Below are 22859 nucleotides of genomic sequence, written 5' to 3' on the forward strand. Positions count from 1 at the left end.
TTGATACCAAATCTGTCAAAGATACAAACATGGACACAAACCTAAACCATATGACATTTATTAACAGATCTTGATCAAAACATGAACAGTAAAACAGTATGATCACGTTGGCGGTGTTTTACAGTCGCTTCAGGACCTCAAAATGATCAGATCACGGTAAAATTAAGACTGGCACCATCAGCACACGCACAAAGTAAAAGGATCATTCTAGTATGTTTTCTTTCCATAACAGATTTTTGAATAATTCATAATTTTCCCTCCACTTACTGGCTCGCGACTTGCCTTTGGTTTGTTATTAACGGATTGATAAAATATAAAAACAGGTTAAGATCAACCAAATTACAGGGAAAACAAACTAACTAACAACTCTACTCATGATTAGTGCATGAAAATCTGAATAATTACACACTGCCACAGTATCATAGAGACCACTTTTCTGGTAGAACGTAGTGCTGAAGAAAACTGACAGACAAATCACATAAACCAAAACCACACCAACAAGGTCGGACTCACCTGCAGGTAATTGAAAAATCAAACAATAATAGGGTTAAACAAAGGCTGCTGCGAGTCATCTGTGAAGACATTTTTAACTCCATGACGCGGATGATGACGCGTGACTCTTAGCACATAGGAAACCCGCTCATTAGTGCAGGTCAAACGGCGATGACTTTACACCAAAATGGAACCGTTGCAATTTATTTATGTAATGGTAACCCTGAAGACCTATTTTAAGATTGAGAAGAAGAAAAACAAACTCTAGCATGATCCTTTAACATACTTAAGACATAAATTATTAAAATAAGAACTTGTCTAATGATTTTGAGAACCTTGTTACGAGACTGTAAGATGCACCAACCACTTTTCAAGGTGTGACGCTGTGGGGAAATCGACACAGACATCCAAATTGAGATTACTAATAATAAAAATTAAAATAAACCGAAAATACAGATAATATGTGCCTATAAATATATACAAAAATGTATAGACACTTTTTTATTGGTGTTTTAGTTCCATGTTAGGCCCGTCAGTATTTTTGAGCCAGTGCATATCTTCACTCATGTCCATTTCTGCCAGTCGCAGGTCACTCGAGACCCAGAATGTAGTTGATACCTTGCACAAATCCAATAATAACGGGCTGCCAAGCCACCAAGTAGCGCAGCCAATCTAACAGCTGTCCATACATGACATGTGGCCTCTCCCACCTGAAAACAACAGGTTGAGGAAAACAACTTTCAGCAGCATATGAAATGGTTAACAAACTGACAATTTCTGCTGATGCACGATGAACTTTGCGGGTTTTTGTTTCCGAGGCATCATTATTTAGCACATGGTGTTGCGCAGATGTTACATCTGCATTAAGGGTCAATTTGAAACCACAAAAAGGAACAGGAACTTGGTATACGACCTGTAAAGGTCTCCTCTCGGGTTCCCAACAGCCAGCAATTTGAAAACTGACCCAAACGTTACTGTCAAAACTTCTGTTCCCAGAAAGACATCCGTGCCCTGTAACTTGGCATGACTACATTTCCTGAATGCTGATGAGACTTCTGTGGCCTAAAATAGATATGAAGTCAGGCTGGGCACTAGACCACGTTTTTAAATTACACTTAAAACAGTATTGTCTAATTCTAGGTAACCCTAACCCTGTTGTAAAATAACTTTATTAATATAATATAAGTGTCACTGCAAAGCCGCGCTCGCAATCTGTTATTTGTAGTCACCGCTACAATATCAAAATTGATAAACATGTAATAGTATTGTCATCATTGTCGTTAAAGTATGATTAAAATTAATATTAGTATATTTTTCTGCAACAATTCATGCTTCTGCTTATATTATTGACATTATAATATGATATAAATATTACAACCATCTTTAGAACTATCCTGACGATACTATCAATGAGATTTACTTTTTTTTCACAAAATAAAACCTGTGCATGAACACTGCATATGATTCTACGCGCCCTCTGACATAGCACCAAGCAATTTAGCAATGCATGATTGTGATATTAAGGGGGAGATTGTGTAGTAAAAAAGGATACGGGTTACTAAACATCCTCTTCAGGTCCACCTTCTCCTTGCAGTAAGGGCACATTTGCTTCTTTCCAACGATGCACCATCCTCTTATGCAAAATTCATGGAACCTGTGTGTACAGTTAAGGCCTTGTATGTGTAGTCGACAAAGACAAAGCAAGCCATCTCAAACAGTTTGACAATGAATTGTATGTACTTCAGTGGCCTCTCAACCAGGAAGTGAGAACATCTTAAATGGAAGTCTATGTTTTTAATGCCAGTAAACATTTTCCTTAGGGGTTAAAGGTCTCTATATAAATCTCTAGTTCCTGGTTGTCTTCAATAGAGCATGCGGTCTGTTTTGTAAACTATTGTTAATATGGAGAGGAATCTGAAAAGCCCAACAAGTTGTTTCCTCACTCTGTGTTGTAATGGAATGTTTTTGGAACATGTTATGCATGTTCCATCACCCTCTGACAAATCTTAACAAGGCTAGAAAGAATGGACAGTGATCTGAAATCACTTTACCCTAAAACAGTACATGTGAATAATAATATAACTAGGATTAAACTACATCAGCCTGCAACATTAGCCGGTTGATGTATGAGTTGTGCTCTATCCTCTATTCTTATTTGGAGATATGGTTCTCGGTCTCATTTAATTTCATGCACGAGCAACGGACAAGACAAAAGAAGGTTGCATGCCATTTACAGTGTAAAACCAGCAGTGGGGGGGAAGTAATGCGAGTTCAGATTAATCATAACATCAACAGTCTGATAAAAGGGTAAAGTGAATGCTTGTCAGTTCCACTAACTAGCGCACAGTGTTGTTTTGACACAAATCCATAAATGTACCTTTTGTGAAAATGAAAATCTCTGGTTTAACTTAAATTCTTTGACACAGCTGAGAGACAATAGCATCAACAATACACGTCTATAAACAAATGGCAGGATACACATGGTTGCAGGATAATCTGTACGTGTTCTCAATAATCCCCTCTTCGCTGACGTCCACAAGAATTGGCTGACCACACACTGCACAGATATTGTCAGAGAGGTGTTTGGTTGGCATGCCCGATGCACTGTAATACTACAGAGAAACAAAGAGGGAGGAGGAAACGGTCATTACAACATTAAAATTTTTGGCAGAAACTCAATGATTTTGAAATGTGTATGTACTTCCTGCTTTATTTATATGTACACCTTACTTCTTAACCCTCTTTTGACCATCAAGATAATGAGGCTGCCTGGATTTATATATTGATTTTATGGCTGTAGTATTGTCAAAAAATGTTCAATGAGTGAGTGCTTCTGCTCCTTTTTCCCCCAAGATAACTTTCACTTTCAATATCTGGCAGTAATTCAACCCCCTTTAGGACACGTCACAAATTCCACGGGAGTCCTCAGGACTACTGTAATGACAAGTATATGGGCCCAAAGCTCTATTTCTCTGCTTTCCGGTATCCATCCATCCGTCTTCTACCGCTTTATCCACTACATGAGGGTCGTGCAGGGCTGCTGTGCTAATCTCAGCTTTTTGAATTTTCTAGATGTCACAAACAGTCTAGGAGTTACAGTAATGAGAAGTGCCAGCGACGACAGGGTGGTCACAGAGGGGTTAAAACTTAGGACATCACTCGGTGTTATTTATTTAATCAATTGGATCATCTAAATCCATGGTTCTCAAACTATGCAAGCTTTCTCTGGTGGTGTGTCAAACAAATGACAAAAAAAAAAAGACTAAATAATAATGATTAGAGTCGCCTTATTACTCCCTATACCAGTGTGTGAAGTATTATGTGAGGAAGAGTAGGATGAGGAAAGAGCAAATGACCTTATTGGGAATAAATCTACCTCCGTCGCCGACTTTACTCGGACTATTTACACTGTATTTTAACATTGGTGATAATCAAGAGGTCAATGTTTTCTATGGTGATACTTGATATAAAAAGTTTGAGAACCACTGGTCTAAATGATTGATTTAAAAAAAGACTAAAGTTAAAAAAAATGCAAAATAGTAACCACTATAACAATATCATTGAGGGCGAAAGTTTTGTTTCCAGCATGTACGCACAATCATGATTCATGCACAGGTGAAATGAAAGCACCACAGGCAATAGCAATGATGTTAATTGGCTTAATTATTACCTAATAGACCTTTACCAAGGCACAGAAATCAGTTCACTTACACCAACAGTTGAAGCCATGAAGTCTGCACACATTTCTGCAAAGTCCCTTCCGAGGACTCCGTAGTACAGGCCGTAGAAGAGTAAAGAAACACCAAAGTCCATTGCATCTTCTGGCTTTATCCTGCATGGAGAAAACACAACGTGTGATTCATGGCTCTCAGATAATTTGGCTTAATTTGAACCTACAACAGAAAAATGGCATTCATTTCACACAACATTTTCAGTTTATTTATCTTAAAAAAAAAAAATTCAAAAAAAATCAGAACAGGCTCACATGATCTCAGCAAGTGATAAGTGATGCCTGAAAGACGAAACTATCCGAGTTGATTAAAAATAGAAGCATCCTGTTGTAGCCTCAGTAAAATGATGTGAATAATACTTTAACAGGAAATGATCTGGCCACTCAGTAGCGACAGCAGGACAAGTGTATAATGTTCACGATGCGGACAATATGCTGAATGGTCGTCTCAGGTTCTGTGAACATCAGTCAAAAAACCAGGAGATCATGAGTGAAATAATGTCATTTTTCCATTATGAATTAATACACGTTTTACTGTCTCAAATTAACATTTAAACTATACACGTTTGGACAGTAAAGTGTCACAAAAGGTGTGTTTTGTTTCCTTTTCTAAACAGTCAAATAAGTATGTTTACTTATTTACTTAAGCAACGGGTTTGTAGAATTATCACATAGTTTACTTTACTTGTCATGTGACAGGAAACATCCCTAAACACACACACCTGAGGTTATAAAAAGGTTCTTTTTGTCATAAGTCAATTTGTGCTGTTTCACCATGTACTCGCATCTTGTTGGAACCATTTTATTAGTGTTCCAAACTGATCTTGGACAGACTCTAAATAGGAATAGACAGTTTTTGCATGTTTCATCACAACATCCTGTTTCAGTCATGTTGTTTCAATGTTAAAAGTCTTTTGGTGTAGACAGATTAATAATTATTGTTGAAGTAATAATCAAAATTGCTTTTAGGATGGAAACGGTTTGTTACTCTTGGAGTTTACTGGGTTTTAAATTAACTTAACACCCACTTATATTTTTGTAAAGTTACGGAGTTGAAATAGGGAAAAGAGAAATGTTGTAGATTTGACAATACATACCTGAATAATAGGTTAATACCAAAAAGTGTAAACATGACAACACTGTAGCCAACTATCCCAATGGCATAGCTGATTTTGTAGAGGAGGAGGAACCACTTATACACCAACCTGCAGAGGCCAAGGAAAGGAATTTGTCAGATTATGATTTAAAAAAATAAATAAATTGTATGAACCAGCATGGTAAAGTGTAAACAACAGCGATACCTTGGTGTGGTACAATCAAGTGGCTTGCGAGTGGCACGGAAGGAGATGTAAGCTGTGATGATGGAGAAAATGAACCACGTGGTCAGGAACCGCCACCAGTGAAGTTTGGTAGTAAAGTAGAGCGGAACTACCCACATCTGAAACAGAGTCACCAGCTACAGGGCAAGACAGAACAGCATAAAGGTTAGAATACACCTCAGAGATACAACATTTTGTCACAACTGACAACACTTCATTTTTGGATAGTAACAACACTGCGAGAGGTAACATTGAAAATATCATAACGCAGACTTTTGAAGGACATATTTAACCACAAACAAACACAAACCCCCAAACTAACATTCATATTCTTTTGAGTAAGTGTGATCCAATGTGCATACAAAACCCTCCAAAAATGTTCTTTTGGTGTCTTACATTGTATGACTTTGGATGTCTCTGTTTCCACTGCACAAGGACTAGCTGGGCGACGACCAGGGTGACTATGAGGATGAGCACCATCTCTGCGTGCATGGCCTCATGGCCTTTGTGTTTGGCATGCATTCTTGCATGTTCCACCCTGTGGAGGAAGAAGAACATGCTCAGCTACAAATATGTTGCCAGAGAATTTGATGACTCATGATGCAGGACAGGTGCGTCTGCATTCAACACCTGTATATAATGGTGACACCCAGTGGTAATGACTGGGTGAACTGTTTGCCAAGTACCAAGAAATTAAAAAGGCTGCAACTAATGTTTTGTTTTGTCCACAAACCAAAATTAATTAATTAATTGTTATACTGAGCAAAGAAACCAGAGCATATTCACATTACACAGTAATTACACATTAAACAATTATTTGTGTGGAAAAAATGACAAAAATGTGATAAATAAAATCTCATATTAGGGACAGTATCTGGATCGCTATGAAAATCGAATTATTTCATCATTGGGCCCAAACATACATCCCTCTTTTACATTTTGAGTTATACTGCTCACAAACAGAGAAAACAGCTCAACACAACTTCCTTGGTGGCGGTAAAACATTCTTTTAAAAGTGTGACAAAGACACTCACCTCCACTTTTCTTCTGGTGAAAGCTTGGACAAATCAATCTTAAGAGAGAAAAGGACAAAATAAGGAGATTAATATGTTAATACTTCAAATACACAGCTAAATACACTGATAATGCACAGTATTTACATATAAATGTATATATGTTAGGGGTGGGTCAAAATATCAATTTAGTGATATGTCGTTATCGTCCTTCCTATTGATTTTTTAATTAATGAATGAAGGCACTCTAAAGTCTTTGTTCTCTTTGTTGTGAATAAAAAGAGAATTCCTGCACTTTTGACTTAGTTTTCTTCAGTTAGACAGATATAGTGATGTATCGGTATATGACCCTGGCTTGCAATATATTGATCATCACAGAATCATTGTATTGCATATCATATATATATTAGTTTGAGATCAAAATGCAGGTAGATAAGGCTATAATAATAAAGCAATAACACATGAAGAGGACGGAATCTAAGAAGCAGCTCAGGTTGATATATTAGATTACCAAACGTTTTCTACACTTTGACATCAATGTATGGGTGTGAGAATGTGATTGAAATCCCACAGGAAGTGGTTTGAGTAGCTCCTGTGACTTGACACCGATTAATCATTTGGCCCCAAGCATTGAGAAGTCAGTGGGTAACCTTTGACCCCAAGAGCCACATCAGCTTTTTTATTTCAAGGACACCTGGAGAAAAAGGTGAAGGTGGCAAAGATATTGCAATATTTGACTTTGATTATAAACACAATATTTGGAGCACTTTCATCACATGACTAGCCAGTTAGCAACCTTAGCAATGCTATATGGCTCACTCCTAACCGTCTCGCTTATAATTTACTTTTAATCAAACGAATCGTAGCTATTTATGATTACTGAAAGACGCTTTCGTCCAGGTACCGTGTCTCTGCTCGATGACAGCCGGCTGTGTAAACGTGGCTAGCTGCTAGCAGTATGCTAAACCCGTGAACGGTAGCAGCAGCTAACAACAGTTCCGTGATGCCCGAACCAGCTAGCCAGCCACCCCGGTATATAAATAAAGGAGTTATCTGTTATAAAACTCCGATGGGCACACATTCGTCTCACCTGGCTCGCTTCGCCGTGTTGCTCCAGTCCATGATCGTGCTCCACACCATCCACCTCCACTTCAAACACCCCAGCCATCTTCGGAGTGCTGCTTTACCTTTCTGGGGCCATTAGCACCAGATTAGCATTAGCACCGGCTCCTTTACCCTTCAAAATAAAAGCTCGGAGAAAATGTAGTACAGTGATTCCTAAAGAGAGGGCTGAGGCCCACTGGTGGGATCTGGTGGTACTGTAGGTAAACATCAGACTGGGCTATAAAAATGATCCCATTCACTAAATTAATTTAAATTCACACTCACATCCTAACAGTACAGTGTATTCTTTGTTCGGGATTGAAACAAATCTATGTAACAAGTTTTGCTGTACAATTACAATTATGAAAAACTACAAATGTGTATTTCCCCGGAAAACTGGTGAGTGTGAGTCTATATTTGTTTGTCCTTTTTCTTTCTCCTTGGGCCATGACAAACAGTACAATGCCAGAAAATGTAAACAATTTATATTTTTTCAGTTATGCTGCTCACAAACAGACAAAAACAGTTGAACACATAACCCCCATTTATTAAACATGTGACAAAGACACTAACCTGCACTTTTTTCTACAAATCAGTCTTAGGAGAAAAAAAGCCCAAATAATTTGTTTTTTTTCTGTTAATACTTTACCAAATAAGCAGCTAAATTAACTGATAATACAGCTTTAACATCACAAGAACACGTGTGTAGAGTTAAGTGTAGACATAAAATTAAAGAAGGGGAAACTATTAACTGTAGCTAAACAGAGTTATGAACCTCATTTGTTCCCAGTGGGTTAAGAATTAAGGCATTAAGGCAGCTTTATTTCTATAGCACATTTCATACACAATTTCATACATAACAAAATATACAGTAATTTAATATTTGGAAACATTAAAATATACAATTTGAACAAAACCCAATTTAAACATAAATAAAACAGAGTACAGACATCTATCTGTAAACGAATAAACAAATGGAAATAATAAACTTAAATAATTCAACACTTTACAAAGTTACAAAGATCTTTACAAGGTTGAAATGTATATAATAGGAACAACAAATTGTAAATAAAGCATTAAGATTCAAGTATCTTAATTAAACCAGTAACTCTCCGATAGTTCATTTCTGCCTGCCTGTCTGCCTTGCCTGTCTGTCTGTCTGTCTGTCTTTGTTTCTGCACATAAGTACAAGTTTAAAACAAACTGGATCTGTTGTTTCGAAATTGTCCCGCCAACTTTCGACCGGAAAGCAACCGGAAGTTGTCAGAGGCTCGAGCACTGGCTCGTGAGTGAGTGGCTGAAGAGTCTGCCAGCGGCTTCTGTGATTGGCCGAGCCTCTCTTACGAAGCAGCGCATGCGCTGTTATAACTGGTTTTCGGGTTGGCGCCTGCACTTTTCGATTTAACTGTGGTGTCTCTTTACGCTACAGCGTAATAACCAGGATACAAAGCACCTACAATTTGTAACAAGTGTCACCAGCCGCGAAGAAATATCTTTAACGACTGACTGAAAGAACAACTGCCGTCAACATGTTCGTGATAAAACGAGGTATGGAAGCTGCTGCTTCTGTTCATTTACTGTCGTTTTTAAAATGTGCATTTTTATTGTAATTTGTTTCATGTCGAGACATGAAACAAAGAGACTGCGGTTATGAAAGAACAAGAACAGACTTCACTTGTCTCCGTTGGTTGTTTTGTTTCCTTTTTTTATCTTGATAATTTTGAATACAACACACCTTTTTTACGTCACTTTTACAACTTTTTGTTTCCTGGTCAGTTTGTGTGGTTATCAATAGCAGGTTATCAATTATGTATTATTGTAGTGGCGCGAAACAGCTTTCAACAGTTGTTTTTGCTCTTATGAACCGGTTATACAGTTGTTCACAGCTGATAGTCCTGCTGTGTTTAACACCGCAATTATAATTTTATTATATTATAGGGCTGAAACAATTACTCTCCTGAATGAATCGTCAACTATTTTGATGATCAGTTTGAGTTTTTTTTTTTCATTATTTAAACAGGTTTCTCTGATTTTCCAGCTTCTTAAATGTGAATATTTTCTGGTTTATTTGCTCCATATAACAAAGAAATGAACAAAACAAGACATTTGAGACACAATTTCCAGGTTTGAGAAACACAGATTAACGTTTTGTTGACCAAACAATTAAAATCAATGAATCAGACAATAAGAAGGATTAATCAATACTTGGTAGTTATTATACTGGCCAACCTTTAAATGTAGGTTTTCACATTTTTACTCCCAGAAAATGGACAGAAAGTCTGCCAAAAGTTACGAAAAGTTTGACAAAGTTTTTTTAAATACCTGTTTTATTTTGTATTTAATATATTTGTTTTCATTATTATTATCATGTAAAATATATACTACAGACATAAAATGTACATTGACTGCAACTAACGATCATTTCCATAATTGATTAATCCGTGGATTCTTTTCTTGAAGTACTTTGGTACAAATCAATCTTAAGAGAGAAAAGGACAAAATAAGGAGATTAATATGTTAATACTTCAAATACACTGATAATGCACAGTATTTACATATAAATGTATATATCTTAGGGGTGGGTAAAATTATTCAGGTTTTTTTTATGTCATATGGAGCAAAGATTCTGTTATTCAGAAAGTGACCAGTCAAATGTTTGTTAATTTCAGATGGCCGCCAGGAGAGAGTCACTTTTGATAAAATCACCTCTCGCATTCAGAAGCTTGGCTATGGACTCAACTCCGACTTTGTGGATGCTGTAAGTTCAAAAAGTGTTTTGTGCCAGTTTTATTCTGTTAAACTCAATTTTTTTTACAATTCAAACACACACAAGGTGCTTCAATGACGACAAATATACATATATTTCTTTCCAGCATGTGCAATATTACACTTGTTATTTACTAACATTTCCCTCATAAAAACATAAAGAAATTCACAAACAAACACACGTCTTCATATATATAATAGATTATGAAGAACAGACACAAAAGTAACAGAGGAAACAGTACCTGAATAGCTTGTAACTGAGGAAAAGCACAGGGCAAAGTTATAAATAAGTAAACACAGTCACAATCCCTACTGAGAAGAGATGGATAAGAGTAAGTAAAACTGAAGAATAAAGTAAATAAAAATACTGGACACCAGATATTAAAACTTGAAAAATTAAAACAAAAATCATGCAGGTAAATAAATAAGCAAAAAAAAGAGCAATGAAAAATAAAATGTCAAATACAGTATATAAGCAAAATAGGGACAAATAAAATAGACATTTAATTTAAGGCCAAATTAAAAAGATAGGTCTTTCATCTGCTCTTAAAAATATCAACACTCTGGGACCTCAGGGTTTTGAGGGTTTAAAGGTGAAGAGCAAATCAGAAACATAAGATAGACCAAGACCATTAAGTGCTTTAAAAATAAATGAAAGGAGTTTAAAATCCTACTATTTGAAACTAACTAAAAGAAAAGAAGCATTATGTTTTGTGCAGGCCACCTTTAGTTCAGATTATGTTGTCCTCCAGTGTGGAGCCTCAGTCTTTTATCTCTTTTCCCACAGACCCAAATCACGATGAAGGTGATCCAGGGTCTTTACAGTGGAGTGACCACTGTGGAACTGGACACTCTGGCAGCAGAAACCGCCGCCACCCTCACCACCAAACATCCTGACTATGCAATCCTGGCTGCAAGGATAGCTGTGTCTAACCTGCATAAAGAGACCAAGAAAGTATTCAGTGGTGAGTAAAAACCACTAAAATATAATGATCCACAGTACATTCATTTAGGCTTTAAAATGATGCAACGTATTAGGTCTGAACAATTAATCGAAATTGCAATACAGCCTACTGCAGAATGTGTGTCAAATTATTATTTTAGATTAATTATTGTCTTGATCTATACACATCTTATTCTCCACACTGAAGACAACGTCTTTGTTTTCTCACAGATCCGCACAAATGTCACACAGTAATCACTTTAAATATGTTTTTCGAATGAAAATGAGAATAATGATGTAAAAATCTGACATCGCGAATCATATCGCAATTCCTGTCCAGATTAGATATTTATTCAAAATCGTTCCGCCCTACAACATATGCTTTTCATCTTAGTAGTAGTACATAAAACACTGCAACAATTCATTGTGCACTATAAAAGTGATTAAATGTATACAAAGTAATTGTTTTGACACTTTCTTTTGATTTTTTGTAGATGTGATGGATGACCTGTACACCTACGTCAACCCATTAAATAAGCGCCATTCTCCAATGATCTCCAAGGAGACGCTGGACATTGTCCTGGAAAACAAGGCTGTATGTCACCTTTGATGATGTGTAACATAACATTTATGTTTTCAAATGAATAATGTAATATGTTATTGCCTTTGCAGCGCCTCAACTCAGCCATCATTTACGACAGAGACTTCTCTTACAACTTCTTTGGGTTTAAGGTAATTTACACAGTAAATTCATGGTCTCACTTAAAAGTCCTTGTTGTTTATATCTTACTCATTTTGCTTTTGCAGACTCTTGAGCGATCCTATTTGTTGAAGATTAATGGCAAAGGTCAGCGTCGGCTTCATTCGTTCTGCAGATTTTAGAAGTCTTTTGTTTTTGTTTAATTGTTTTGTAACTGTTTAAACTGTGTTCCTGCAGTTGCTGAGAGACCTCAGCACATGCTAATGAGAGTGGCTGTCGGCATCCATGGACGAGACATTGATGCAGCCATTGAGACCTATAATTTACTGTCGGAGAGGTGGTTCACCCATGCGTCACCCACACTGTTCAACGCTGGCACCAATAAGCCACAGCTGTCCAGGTAAGCCGTTACACCGTTGCTGTAGGCCAGTGTTTTCCCCAACATTTTATACTGTCATAGAGTTAGTTACATGTAATTAGGTCTTTTGTAAAGGTATTATTCTGATTTATGGTGAGGATATCCAATATGCTGATATATCAGGAGTGCTTGAGCCGATAACTGCTACTGATATATCTTTCCCCACATCCAACTGTAGAGGTCACTTAGTTTCTTCTGCCGTTACATGAGTATAATAATTTGCATTCTCATGTCACAGCAGATGCACACAGTAAATTAAATAATAGTTGTGAGGGCAAAAGCATAGAAGTCCAGGAGGAAGCAGCCTATTCTCAGCCTACTGTTTTAGTCAGTAGTCATATTGGAGATCTTGGAGTGTTTTTGTCGATATCTGATAATACATTTCAGAGACGATATCAGCCGATACTGATATTTTACATGCATCCATAATTTATGGCCATAAAAGAAAAAGACAAATAGTTTTTGGAATACTGCACTTTATTGTTGTAGCCGACCATTTGCATAAAGTACAAGAGATTATACAATATCTCATGTTCAGTTCTGTTTATACTGTTAACATCAAGCCCACATACTGTGTATATTCTGCTAACTTAATGTCTATAATGTACAATCTCGTTATTATTTTTCTATATTGTACTTTCACATATGTGAAAATGCATGTTTTTTATTTATTACCTTTATCTTTAATGTCTTTGCTGCTGTGAAAATGTAAATTTCCCCACTGCGGGATTAATAAAGACCTATCTTATCTTAATTACTTACAGTACATTTGTTATTACATATTGCCATTTTGTGGGTTTTTTGTTTCTCTAGTTGTTTCTTGCTCACCATGAAGGACGACAGCATCGAGGGTATTTACGACACACTGAAGCAGTGTGCCCTTATCTCCAAATCAGCTGGCGGCATTGGCTTGGCAGTTAGCTGTATCCGATCCACAGGCAGCTACATTGCTGGGGTGAGAAACAGTAAATATACCAGTCAAGAGAGTAAAATCAAGCAGCTAAAACATTATAATTCACGCCCCGTAAAGGTTTATATTATTTAAAGTTGTTTGTGTGTTCCAGACAAATGGCTCTTCCAATGGGCTGGTTCCTATGCTTCGAGTGTACAACAACACTGCACGTTATGTTGACCAGGGTGGAAACAAGGTAAGATGAAAGATTTGCGGTTAGCACAAATGTTTTTCTCGAGACAAAGTGCTTCTATTATTGTCCCAAAGGACATTTGAACTGCAGCAGGCAACAAGGCACATGAAAAACAGGAAGACAACAACCTTACGAAGGACACTGAACCAGAAACTGTAAAAACCTTGTAGACAATAATACACATGTCAACTCATGCCAACTAAATAATTAACCCAATAAATAAACAACGGTTGTAAAATCTTACAATGATAGAAGAAAAGTAGGTTAAGCTTTTCAAAGGCCAAAGGAAACAAAGAAGCTCTGGCTCATTTTTGTCATTTTAAAACACAGAGAAGCAGACGAAAGCCTTTGTTGAGTCTCACATGTAGCTCACTTACTGCAGGTGTCTTGTAGCTGGGCCTGCTGCCCCCCAGGGACATTATTTGCCCCTGTAACTGGCTTTGAGAGCCTATTTTTTACCCTGACTGTGTTCACCTGTACAGAGACCTGGAGCCTTTGCTGTGTACCTGGAGCCGTGGCATTTTGATGTGTTTGACTTCTTAGAGTTGAAGAAGAACACGGGTAAAGAGGAGCAGAGGGCCAGAGACCTGTTCTTCGGTCTGTGGATCCCAGACCTCTTCATGAAGCGTGTGGAAAGCAATCAGGTGAATACTGAAGGCATCCTGTACAAGGACTGAACAGTTTATCGTATTTGGGTATTCCCTTCTCTTATTCCCTTGTATTTGTCTTGTCTTTTAACAAGGAAACACAGAAGTCACAATCTCCGATCTATGAATGTTTTGCAATTTCTCGTTCCCAAAGTACAAACTCAACTGGGCAACAAAGCATTTCGATTTTCAGCACCTAAAACATGGAACAAATTTAAAGCTCTAGTGAAATCGATTCAGTCCACATTGTCTATGTGCCAGTTTTTTATGTAACTTTAATTTTATCTGTTTGTTGTTATTTATGTTATTATGCTACTGCATTCTTGGCCAGGTCTCCCATGCAAAAGAGATCTTTTGATCTCAATGGGACTAACCTGGTGAAATAAAGGTTAAATACATTTGAAATAACAGAATTAGCAAATGGTAAAACCTGCAATTAAAAGAATACTGCATAACGATGATGATAAACTTTATTGAGTTGTTCTTAATACAACCCAGGATATACTGTATCCTGTGCAGCAATCCTGACCCAACGTTTATGAGGTACTTTACGATTAATCGGTTACAAATATTTATATTTTAAATCATTGAAATTGAATAATTTTGGTTTGTGGACAAAAAAAGACATTTGAGAACATCATCATTTCGAGGTTTGGTAAACACTGATCAAAGTTTTAAAACATTTTCTGACATTTAATTCCTCAGTTAATCGATAAAATCGATAAATGTTTGATGGAAATAATTATTAGTTGTCGTCCTAATTTTAAATTCTGCTCCTTTATCATGATATCTTGTGGAACACATAAAACGTTTTATTGAAATTGTCTTAACTTTTTCACAAAACATTCTTTAACATTTTCACAAAGTCATTCATGTGATAACAATTGCTGTGTCGTGTTTTTAGATTTATTAAGTGGTGAATAATTGACTGAACCTTGACTTCAAATCAAATCACATTCTGTCAGGAAAAAATGGTCCTCAAATCATTTAACTCTGTTTTTTTTTATCCTACACATACACGTTGGTTACAGTAAAATTCAACACTTAATTTATTAATGTCTTTTATAGGACTGGTCTCTGATGTGTCCCGGTGAGTGTCCTGGGTTAGAAGATTGCTGGGGAAAGGAATTTGAAGAACTATACACGAGGTAAGAAAAATCGGCACGCGCAAACGTTGCTCTCAACAAATAAGACATTTCCTCAGCGTTAACTTGTCTCCTCACTGTCCTCAGATATGAAAAGGAGGGACGGGCCAAGCGTGTGGTGAAGGCTCAGCAGGTGTGGTACGCCATCATCGAGTCACAGACGGAGACGGGGACGCCTTACATGCTGTACAAGGACGCGTGCAATGGGAAGAGCAACCAGCAGAATCTGGGCACCATCAAATCCAGCAATCTGTGCACAGAGATAGTAGAGTACACCAGCGAGGATGAGGTGAGGCTTCATGCTCAGCTTGTTTCTCTCAACTTAAAGGGATAGTTCAGTGTTTTTGAAGTGGAGGTCGAAGTAGAAGCCCTCTGCTTGAAGAGAGCAAGTCAAAACCTTCACCAGACGTCACTTGTACGTCGAACTTTCCTTTGACACTACATTTTCACAGTGTGAAAGTGGCATGTGGCCATTAAAAAAAAAAAAAAAGCTTTACTGTTGTTTAAAGCACATCATTCTATTTTGTTGTTTCAGGTTGCAGTGTGTAACCTGGCATCCATCGCACTCAACATGTACGTCACTCCAGAAAAGACCTTTGACTTTAAAAAGCTTGCTGCCGTCACCAAAGTCATCGTCAAAAACCTGAACAAGATTATTGAAATCAACTACTATCCAGTACCTGAGGTATTTTTCCTTTGTCCAGTGTTACATTTTGACTAACCACACAGCACAGTCGTGTGTGTTTCATTGTTGGACTAATAAACGATTCCTTTTAACTTATCTTCTGTCTTGCTGCACAGGCGGAAAGGTCAAACAAACGTCACAGGCCAATTGGAATCGGTGTGCAGGGTCTGGCTGATGCCTTCATCCTCATGCGATATCCATTTGAAAGCCCAGAGGCCCAGTTGCTGAACATTCAGATCTTTGAGACCATCTACTACTCTGCACTGGAGGCCAGCTGTGAGCTGGCAGAGAAGCTTGGCCCTTACGAAACCTACGCCGGTTCTCCTGTCAGCAAGGGAGTGAGTAGATTTCACAGGGTCTTAAATCCTTTGTGGGGTTGAGGTTGAGCAGGTGGGGCTCATGTCCTAAAGTTTTTTTATTTGTTTTTCAGATCCTTCAGTTTGACATGTGGGGTAAAACACCAACAGATTTGTTGGACTGGAGTGCACTGAAGGAGAAAGTTGCAAAGTAAGTATTCATGAGTGTCTTCTTTGTTGTTGATATTTCTCATCTCATATTTGCCATGTGTAAAGATTGTAGCACATCCCTGACTTGAGCCCTCTCTTACCACCGTGTGTTCTCAGACATGGCGTGAGGAACAGTCTGCTCATGGCCCCGATGCCGACAGCCTCCACTGCCCAGATCCTCGGGAACAACGAGTCCATTGAGGCGTACACCAGCAACATCTACACCCGCAGGGTGCTCTCAGGAGAGTTTCAGGTGAGCACTAAAGTCATTTTGAACCTTAATCCTTCTGTTACCATCCAGGATTTGGCATACGTTCTTCTCATTACCGTAACTCCTAGACTGTTTGTGATATCTAGAAAATTCAAAAACTGAGATGATGGATGGATGAATGCCAGAAAGCAGAGAAATAGAGCTTTGCGCCCATATACTTGTCATTACAGTAGCCACCAGCACTCAGTACAGTAGGAATATGTAGGAAACGGTTGAATAACTGCCAGATAACCAAAGTGAAAAGTTATCTTGGAAAAAGGTGCAGGAGCACTCACTTATTGGACATTTTTGGACAATTCTACAGCCATAAAATCAAACTAAATCCCGGCGGCTTGAGTATTCAGAGTCATCATCTGCATGAAACTGTCTTGACGTTGTTTTATACATGACACAAACAAAGCAGTTGTTTACGGTGTACTGAATCATTAGAATCAGTTCATTAAAAAGATTGGTTCAGTACTTCTGTCTGACACAGTCACTGAGCTGAAATACAGCTGAATGGCTCGTGACTCTGCTCACGATCGCTGGCTTTCAACTATAACGGATATTCATTCATTCATTTCATTCAAGTCCCACACTTCAGCTTTAAAAGTCACGTGTCTTGCTTGTAAAAAGGAACATGTGTTAAGTGTTCATTTCTGCCTCTTACAGATTGTAAATCCTCACCTGCTGAAGGACCTCACAGAGAGAGGACTGTGGAGTGATGAAATGAAGAACCAGCTGATCGCTCAGAACGGCTCCATCCAGGTAAAGAGTCAGAAATTAATCAAGTATAACATTCAACCACTAAAACTACATTTTCTGGCTTCCGGGTTGACGCATGGAGTAGTCGGACGCACGTGAGATCGCTCTCCCAGACAAATCGCAATTTAACCCCAAGTTTACTTTTAATTCAGTTTTGGCTGAAAATAAAGATAGATGGATTGGGGAAGATCACTTAGAAGCCAAAAAGTCGACGATAAGGAGCCCGCAAAGCAGAAAAACACGACGACTGCCAGAGACAGCAGCGGTAAAGTCGATCCGACCGTCATGGCGCCAGCAGACATAATTCAGGCGATTAACGACCTCAAAACTGACCTACGAGGCGATAACAACACTTTGCGACAAGAATTCAGTCATCTCGGACAAGAAATAAATGATAAACTGGACACACTCACGTCTTAGCGGACCGGGTGGACGAGGCGGAGACCAGGGTGGAGACGGTTGAGAGATGGGCTGCTGAAGCGACCGAGGCTCTGAGCTCTTGCCTGAAACAGCAAAAAGCGCTGCGACTTAAATTAAACGATCAAGAGTCACGCTCCAGACGCAATAACATCCGCATCTTCGGAGTGGCAGAAGGAGAAGAGGGAGAAGACTCGGTACCGGAGTTTGTCGAAGCGCTCATCCGAAGCAAGTTGCCGATCCCGGCTGACATGGAGTTAAATATTCAGCGCGCACACAGATAATAAGGACGACCAGGTCGACCCAACTATTCTTTGGGACACAATCAAAGCAGTTATGAGAGGGAAGCTAATATCACGGACAGCTCACCTAAGGAAAATCTGGAGATCAAAATATGATCAATTAGAGGAGGAATTGGAAAACCTAGAGAAACAACAACCCAAAAATGTCAATAAAGATATAATAGGGAACCAGATTAAAGACAAGAGGAAACAAATTGAGAACTTAATTAACAATGAAATTGAAAATAAACTGAGATCCGTAAAGCAAACTTTCTATGAATCAGGCCCAAGGGCCGCACGAATATTGGCGAGGCGCCTTAGGACGCAACAAATAACAAATTCAATTAATAAGATTAGGGACCCCTCAACAAATACATTGAAATATGACCCAGAAGAAATCCATACAATCTTTAAAAACTACTATGAGACCTTGTATTCACAGCCTGAGAAAGTTGACGAAGAGAAAATCAAGCAATTCCTGATCTCATTGGACCTCCCCTCAATAGGCTTAGAGCAAAATGGATATTTGACTGCCCCTATTACAAAAGATGAATTGGATAAAGCCATAGGTAGACTGGCGACTAATAAGAGCCCTGGAAGTGACGGCTATCCAAATGAATGGTACAAAAAATTCAAAGAAGCCCTTGCCCCGGTACTATTAGAATCATTTAATTGGACGCTTGAGAAGGCGATAGCCCCTCCTTCCTGGAGAGATGCTGTGATATCTGTCATTCCGAAAGAGGGGAAAAATAAAGAATACTGCGAGTCATACCGCCCAATATCTATTCTGAACGTAGATTATAAACTGTTCACATCCATTATCACTAAAAGACAGGAACGTTTTTTGCCTGACCTGATACACGAAGACCAGACAGGTTTTGTAAAGGGACGGCAAACACAGGACAACATCAGGCGCACACTTCATATTATAGAACATGTTAATAAACACCATACAAGCGCTGCACTGATCAGCTTAGATGCTGAAAAAGCGTTTGATAGGGTCAGCTGGGCTTTTTTGTATAAAGTACTGGAAAGGATGGGATTCAATAATAAATTCATAAATTGCATAAAGGCATTGTATACTGACCCATTAGCCAGAGTTAAAATTAACGGGCATCTGACGGGCACTTTTAAACTGTACAGAGGGACACGACAAGGTTGTTGTGCTAGTCCTGCCCTCTTTCGCAATTTTCATAGAGCCACTTGCTCAACTAATCAGACAAGAAGATAAGTTGACAGGAATCACAATGGCAGGAGATGAACACAAAATAGGACTATTTGCTGACGATGTGGGCCCCCCCACAGTCAATGTTAGGTGGAAAAGATCATATGGATCTTAAGGTTGAAAACTCAATTATGAGAGGATCGTTCGAAATATGGTATGACGTCGTTAAAAAATTCAAGTTAACAGGTGACTGTAAGCTGTTGATCTGGCCTTCTCACACCAGGTTCAGACCAGGTGTAATAGACAAAACCTTTAAAAAGTGGAGAGACAAAGGAATAACAGCTATATGTACACTCATAGATAAGCAACATTTTAAATCATTTGGTCAACTTAAAATTGAGTTTGGATTGGACAACAGAGATTTTTACAGATTTCTTCAATTAAGACACTTATATGAGACAGAAATCAAGATAGACCTCTCATTGGAAGGGAACGATGTGATTGAGGTGCATATAAGCAAACTCCATCAAAAATAGTCTCTAAACTGTATAGAGGTTTAATGAAACAACAAGGAAGGAATACATTGTATATAAAAGAGAAATGGGAAAAAGAGTTTAACGTTGAGTTGTCTGAGAGTGACTGGCATTCCCTTTACAAGACCCAACACACATCCACAAGTTCAAAGAGATGGAGGGAGTTTGGTTGGAAGAACATAACACGATTTTTTATTACACCACAAATTAAACATAGTCAATTGGGTCTGAGGATCGTGGGGGAAAATTTTGGTTATAATATCCCTGATGACCCCAGGCATATGTACCTGGGACTGATACCAGATGGGGTAAAACGATGTGTATCTGTTCAAGATTCCATCCCTTGCGGCTAAGAAAGCCATTACAAGAAGTTGGCTGAAAACTGAGCCACTGGCTAGATATTGTTGAAGAAATTCGATCAATGGAGCAAATGACCTATAGACTACGGATGAAATCAGAGTTATGTACTGCAAGATGGACAAAATGGCATCTTTATGCAAGATAGTAGTGTCTTCCCCCTGTATTTGTGTTTTGTTCTTGTTTTATTGAATGAAAAATAAAGTTTTAAAAAAAAAACTTTCTGTTCAGGAATGCAAATAAATAACTTTAATTTCATTAATCAAGAAATAATAATGTGCTTTACTATTTTTTTATTTTTTTTCTCCGTTTTTGTAAAACAGTCAATTTAAAAATTCATATTCAATTGGTTAAAGAGCTTCTACATACTGGCGTATTAACCATTACAGAAACATTAAATAACTTTGTTAATTTAGCTGCTGCTGTGTATCATTTGGATGGTGGTCTAATACATTTGTTAAGCACTGTATATTCAAATGTCTGACTTGTCCACAGGATATTGCAGAGATTCCTGACGATCTGAAGCAGCTGTATAAAACTGTGTGGGAAATCTCCCAGAAGACTGTCCTGAAGATGGCTGCAGATCGCGGCGCCTACATTGACCAGAGCCAGTCACTCAACATCCACATTGCTGAGCCAAACTATGGCAAACTAACCAGCATGCACTTTTATGGTTGGAAGTTGGTAAGTCAGCGCCGACACGCTACGATCTATTGTAGGTCCAAGAAACCGCATGTTTATTAAGCTTATGCTCTTTCCACGGCAGGGCCTGAAAACTGGCATGTATTACCTGCGGACGAAACCCGCCGCCAAGCCCATTCAGTTCACACTGGACAAGGAGAAACTAAAGGAGGCCCAGTCTGCCAAGAGTGTGGAGGAGGAGACCAAAGAGCAAAACACTGCTGCCATGGTTTGTTCCTTAGCGAACAAGGACGAGTGCCTGATGTGTGGCTCGTAACGCTTCCAAGTACACTTTCTGTATATACCTGTCTGAACCACAGCTCTTTCACATCAAGCATGGGATTTTTTTTAATTTGTATATGATGTCATCGCAATGTTTTTTTTACATATCTACCATATCTACCGCTACCTTCTGTGCAGTCTTTATTTAAATATTTCTGAATTTTCCTCATGATGTGTATCGACAAGGGTGCAAAGAATTAAGGGGTGTGTCACCCTTGTTGTTTTTATAAATCCATTGTTGCAATAAGTGGGTCACACATTCATAATCATCAAGGTGGTTTGTCTTTTTTATAAGGTGTATGGAAAATGTCATTTTTTTGTATAAATGAAGTCTATGGATGTCACGATTATAGATCTTCTTGGTATGATTGTTGTCAGAGAATTGAATGTGTAAAATCACATGAACACTGCTTATAGGTCTTAAAGTTTAATTTGTTAATTAAACCATTAAATTGATAATTTTAACCTTTAATTACGTCTTTTCAGCTTACTGTATTCACTATTGGTTGGTTTTACCACTTATTTATTACTAGTTTGAATTACATAGATTTATTTGTTATGTGTTCCACATAGACATTTCTAAGGTGGCCCTGAAGTGCAAATCCCAAAACACAATAAGGAAAAGTGGCAGGGCCGGCGCCACAGAGCTTTAATTGCTGCTGCTTTATATTTTACTGAGGGAGCTTTGAGATACAGCTGCATCGTTAGCACGTCTCCTTTACACACGCAAAAATGAAGTTCTATATTAGTGTTCAAGTGTCACAGATCTGTGATTTTTATCTTACTAATCACTCAATTTAAAAGACAAATACACACAAACACAGATATAAATATTTCTACATCATAATCAGAGCACAGACAGTCGACATGAACGGTCCCAAACACCGATCTAACACCACAGAGACCTCCAGGCCTCAAAACACAGGAAGCACAAGAGCTACAGGAAGCAGATGTGGCGGTTGTTGTGGTTGAGGGCAAGCACTTGTTCAGGAACATAAACATTGAAATTCAACTTCTAAGGTTTATGTGAAAAACCTTTCAATAGAATTCAATACATTTTATATACTCGATAACAGAATTGGGGACATTTTCATGCAAAATAAAGGGAATGTAAACGTGATTAGGTAGAAAAAATCATGGGGGTGCTGCGGGAGTGCTCAGGTGCCTCTAGGGGGAGCTGAAGCACCAGCAAGCCCCTCCTCAAGGAAAAGTGGCCTCCACCTGACTTGATAAATCTAATTGGAATCATCCACTTCCGGTTTGCCACTCGGACTTTCCACGCGCGCACGCGGAGCTAGGTGACAGACATGTGGTAACTGCTGTTTAAAAATGATCCTCACATTTCTTAGATGTTCTGTTGACGCTCTGTTCACACCTGCTGTTAACGTCCGACCTCAGGTGTTCAGATTACACCTGCGGCTAATGTGACGTCACTGCTCCGCATGCAAACACACCTTTCATTGCATTTCTCTTCACATACAAATTATGTTGCTTTCTGTTTGTTACACAAAGACA

The 22859-nt window shown here is 38.3% G+C and overlaps 2 protein-coding genes across 3 annotated transcripts; one reads left to right on the top strand and one right to left on the bottom strand.

Moving 5' to 3' along the window:
* Positions 1 to 42: 42 nt before the first annotated feature.
* rnf121 (ring finger protein 121) lies at positions 43 to 7783 on the bottom strand. Its single transcript, XM_058626829.1, has 9 exons — positions 7645 to 7783; positions 6576 to 6613; positions 5938 to 6079; positions 5524 to 5678; positions 5320 to 5427; positions 4204 to 4324; positions 2971 to 3104; positions 2045 to 2146; positions 43 to 1202 (listed from the first exon to the last, which is right to left on the bottom strand). Exons 1-9 carry the CDS (start codon positions 7720 to 7722, stop codon positions 1082 to 1084), a joined length of 999 nt encoding a protein of 332 aa, XP_058482812.1. The 5' UTR covers positions 7723 to 7783; the 3' UTR covers positions 43 to 1081.
* On the top strand, positions 6012 to 21816 carry LOC131458088 (ribonucleoside-diphosphate reductase large subunit-like). 2 transcript variants are annotated; one of them, XM_058626812.1, is made up of 19 exons: positions 6012 to 6152; positions 10328 to 10416; positions 11212 to 11389; positions 11862 to 11962; positions 12040 to 12099; positions 12175 to 12214; positions 12305 to 12467; positions 13299 to 13440; positions 13550 to 13633; positions 14113 to 14274; positions 15346 to 15425; positions 15510 to 15711; positions 15958 to 16107; positions 16224 to 16445; positions 16538 to 16614; positions 16731 to 16866; positions 17536 to 17631; positions 20877 to 21065; positions 21148 to 21816. In XM_058626812.1, the coding sequence occupies exons 3-19, from the start codon at positions 11224 to 11226 to the stop codon at positions 21337 to 21339; spliced, it is 2262 nt and encodes a 753-aa protein (XP_058482795.1). In that variant the 5' UTR covers positions 6012 to 6152; positions 10328 to 10416; positions 11212 to 11223; the 3' UTR covers positions 21340 to 21816. The 2 variants fall into 2 exon arrangements, with proteins under 2 accessions (XP_058482795.1, XP_058482794.1); XM_058626811.1 differs by lacking the exon at positions 6012 to 6152 and adding an exon at positions 9037 to 9206.
* Positions 21817 to 22859: the final 1043 nt, after the last annotated feature.

This window comes from Solea solea, chromosome 4 (assembly GCF_958295425.1).
Source record: "Solea solea chromosome 4, fSolSol10.1, whole genome shotgun sequence".
Taxonomy (NCBI): domain Eukaryota; kingdom Metazoa; phylum Chordata; class Actinopteri; order Pleuronectiformes; family Soleidae; genus Solea; species Solea solea.

What these genes read in the sequence shown, in the direction of transcription:
- rnf121 (XM_058626829.1), bottom strand. Translation starts at nt 7,722, where the DNA reads ATGGCTGGGGTGTTTGAAGTGGAGGTGGATGGTGTGGAGCACGATCAT. An exon ending in TCACCAGAAGAAAAGTGGAG is followed by an intron (nt 6,080 to 6,575) that starts GTGAGTGTCTTT and finishes CTTCCTCCACAG; the next exon opens with GGTGGAACATGCAAGAATGC. An exon ending in GACATCCAAAGTCATACAAT is followed by an intron (nt 5,679 to 5,937) that starts GTAAGACACCAA and finishes CTTGCCCTGTAG; the next exon opens with CTGGTGACTCTGTTTCAGAT.
- LOC131458088 (XM_058626811.1), top strand. An exon ending in ACAACTTCTTTGGGTTTAAG is followed by an intron (nt 12,100 to 12,174) that starts GTAATTTACACA and finishes TTGCTTTTGCAG; the next exon opens with ACTCTTGAGCGATCCTATTT. An exon ending in CTCAGAACGGCTCCATCCAG is followed by an intron (nt 17,632 to 20,876) that starts GTAAAGAGTCAG and finishes ACTTGTCCACAG; the next exon opens with GATATTGCAGAGATTCCTGA.